Source organism: Salvelinus sp. IW2-2015, unplaced genomic scaffold (assembly GCF_002910315.2).
Source record: "Salvelinus sp. IW2-2015 unplaced genomic scaffold, ASM291031v2 Un_scaffold12600, whole genome shotgun sequence".
Lineage (NCBI taxonomy): Eukaryota > Metazoa > Chordata > Actinopteri > Salmoniformes > Salmonidae > Salvelinus > Salvelinus sp. IW2-2015.
The window spans coordinates 1-2,112 of record NW_019953856.1 but is presented as its reverse complement, the minus strand read 5'-3'; the positions used below and the strand labels follow the sequence as shown (position 1 = coordinate 2,112).

The 2,112-nt window shown below is 42.5% G+C and overlaps 1 protein-coding gene across 1 annotated transcript; it reads right to left on the bottom strand.

Moving 5' to 3' along the window:
- Positions 1-78: 78 nt before the first annotated feature.
- Positions 79-2,106, bottom strand: LOC112080182 (puratrophin-1). Its single transcript, XM_024145940.2, has 2 exons — positions 1,723-2,106; positions 79-1,408 (listed from the first exon to the last, which is right to left on the bottom strand). Exons 1-2 carry the CDS (start codon positions 1,951-1,953, stop codon positions 1,142-1,144), a joined length of 498 nt encoding a protein of 165 aa, XP_024001708.2. The 5' UTR covers positions 1,954-2,106; the 3' UTR covers positions 79-1,141.
- Positions 2,107-2,112: the final 6 nt, after the last annotated feature.

Here is a 2,112-nt window from a genome sequence, read left to right as displayed (position 1 = left end):
CTCCTCAATGCCATTGGATAAATCACAGAACATTTTCCAGTCTGTGCTAGCAAAACAGTCCGGTAGCGTAGCATCTGCGTCATCTGACCACTTCCATATTGAAAGAGTCACTGGTACTTTCTATTTTAGTTTTTGCTTGTAAGCAGGAATCAGGAGGATAGAATTATGGTCAGATTTGCCAAATGGAGGGCGAGGGAGAGCTTTGTATGCGTCTCTGTGTGTGGAGTAAAGGTGGTCTAGAGTTTTTTTCCCTCTGGTTCCACGTGACATGCTGATAGAAATGAGGTCAAACGGATTTAAGTTTCCCTGCATTAAAGTCCCCCGCCACTAGACGCACCGCCTCTGCATTAGGATTTTCTTGTTTGCTTATGGCCTTGTACCTTTCATTGAGTGCGATCTTAGTGCCAGCATCGGTTTATGGTGGTAAATAGATGGCTATGAAAAATATAGATTAAAATTCTCTTGGTAAATACTGTGGTCTACAGCTTATCATCAGATACTCCACCTCAGGTGAGCAAAACCTTGAGATTTCCTTAATATTAGATGTTGCACACCAGCTGCTATTGATCAATTAAACACAGACCACCACCCCTCGTCTTACCGGAGGCAGCTGTTCTGTCACAGAAAACCCAGCCAACTGTATATTATCCATGTCGTCGTTCAGATACGACTCTGTGAAAAATATGATATTACAGTTTTGAATGTCCCAATGGTAGGATAGTCTTGAYCGGAGCTCATCCAGTTTATTCTCAAATGATTGCACATTGGCCAATAGAACGTATGGTAGATGCGGGTTACCCACTCGCTGACTAATTCTCACAAGGCACCCGGACTTGCGTCCCCTGTATCGGCATCTCTTCTTCATGCGAATGACAGGGATTTAGGCCTGGTCCGGTAAATCCTTCGTGTCCGACTCGTTAAAGAAAAAATATTTTGTCTAGTTTGAGGTGAGTAAACGCTGTTCTGATATCTAGAAGCTCTTTTTGATCATAAGAGACGGTGGCAGAAACATTACGTACAAAATAAGTTACAAAAAACGTGAAAAAACACACAAAATAGCACAATTGGTTCGGGGCCTGTAAAACGGCAGCCATCTCCTCCAGTGCCATTATTTACATTGTTACTCTTCAGTCCTCCTTTTCTACCTCTCCCTCCAATCCCCTCTTCCCCAATCCTCACTCACATCACAGTCCTGGATGTCGTCCATGGCCAGCAGGTTGTTGCCATGCCGTAGCTGGAACTGGATGACCTCCAGGGCGTGCTGGACCTCGGCCTCCTCACGGCTCCTGTGGGGCCCGCACTCCCTCACCATGTCCTGCAGCAGTAGGCTGTACTTGCTGATCCGCTGCACCGGCTTCAGCAGGTAAGAAGACAGGTCCATCTTGTCCCCCAGCTGCAGCTGTTTTTGCTGGAGTGTTAGGAAAACAGAGTTCGGGACAATTCCATATCAATTCATTCAAATCAGAAATTAAAAACTGAAATTCCAATTGCATTTCTTTCTAAAATTGGAATTTGATTGTTGACCGAATTTAAATAGAATTGACCACAACCCTGTTAGGACATGCATGTTATAATATACTGTTAATAAAGGGTATTTCAATTTTTTTGGGCAAACACCATTGTTCCGGGGGCACTTCTACTACAAATACTTCACATAAGGATGAGTATTGCATTATATCCTATAATATCAGTGTACTCTGACAGTTTATTTGACGTCCTCACCTTGAAAAAGTCATGGCCGTGGTTGATGAGTAAGCTGTCTGACTGGGGTTTGTTTTTGCTGAAGAGGGCGTACAGACCAAAGCTCTCTCTCTGGATAGGGGTAGAAGCACAGAATTCAATAGAAAATACAAATAAACTATAAAGTATTATTGTTGTATTCTGTTTTACACAGCTGTAGAACCTACGTGCCTGTTGATTTCTCAAGATTATAATTGACCTGACTTGTGGCATGCGGTCCACATCACTTGTTGTTGGTGAGTGCCAAAGAGATGAAAAGATAAGTTATAATAAAAAGACTGAAACGTCTCTCACCCCAAAAAGTAAAGCAATGTTATTGTAAAACACTTGTTGATTGTTTGTTTCAGAGCAGTTGGATTAAAATATACTGTT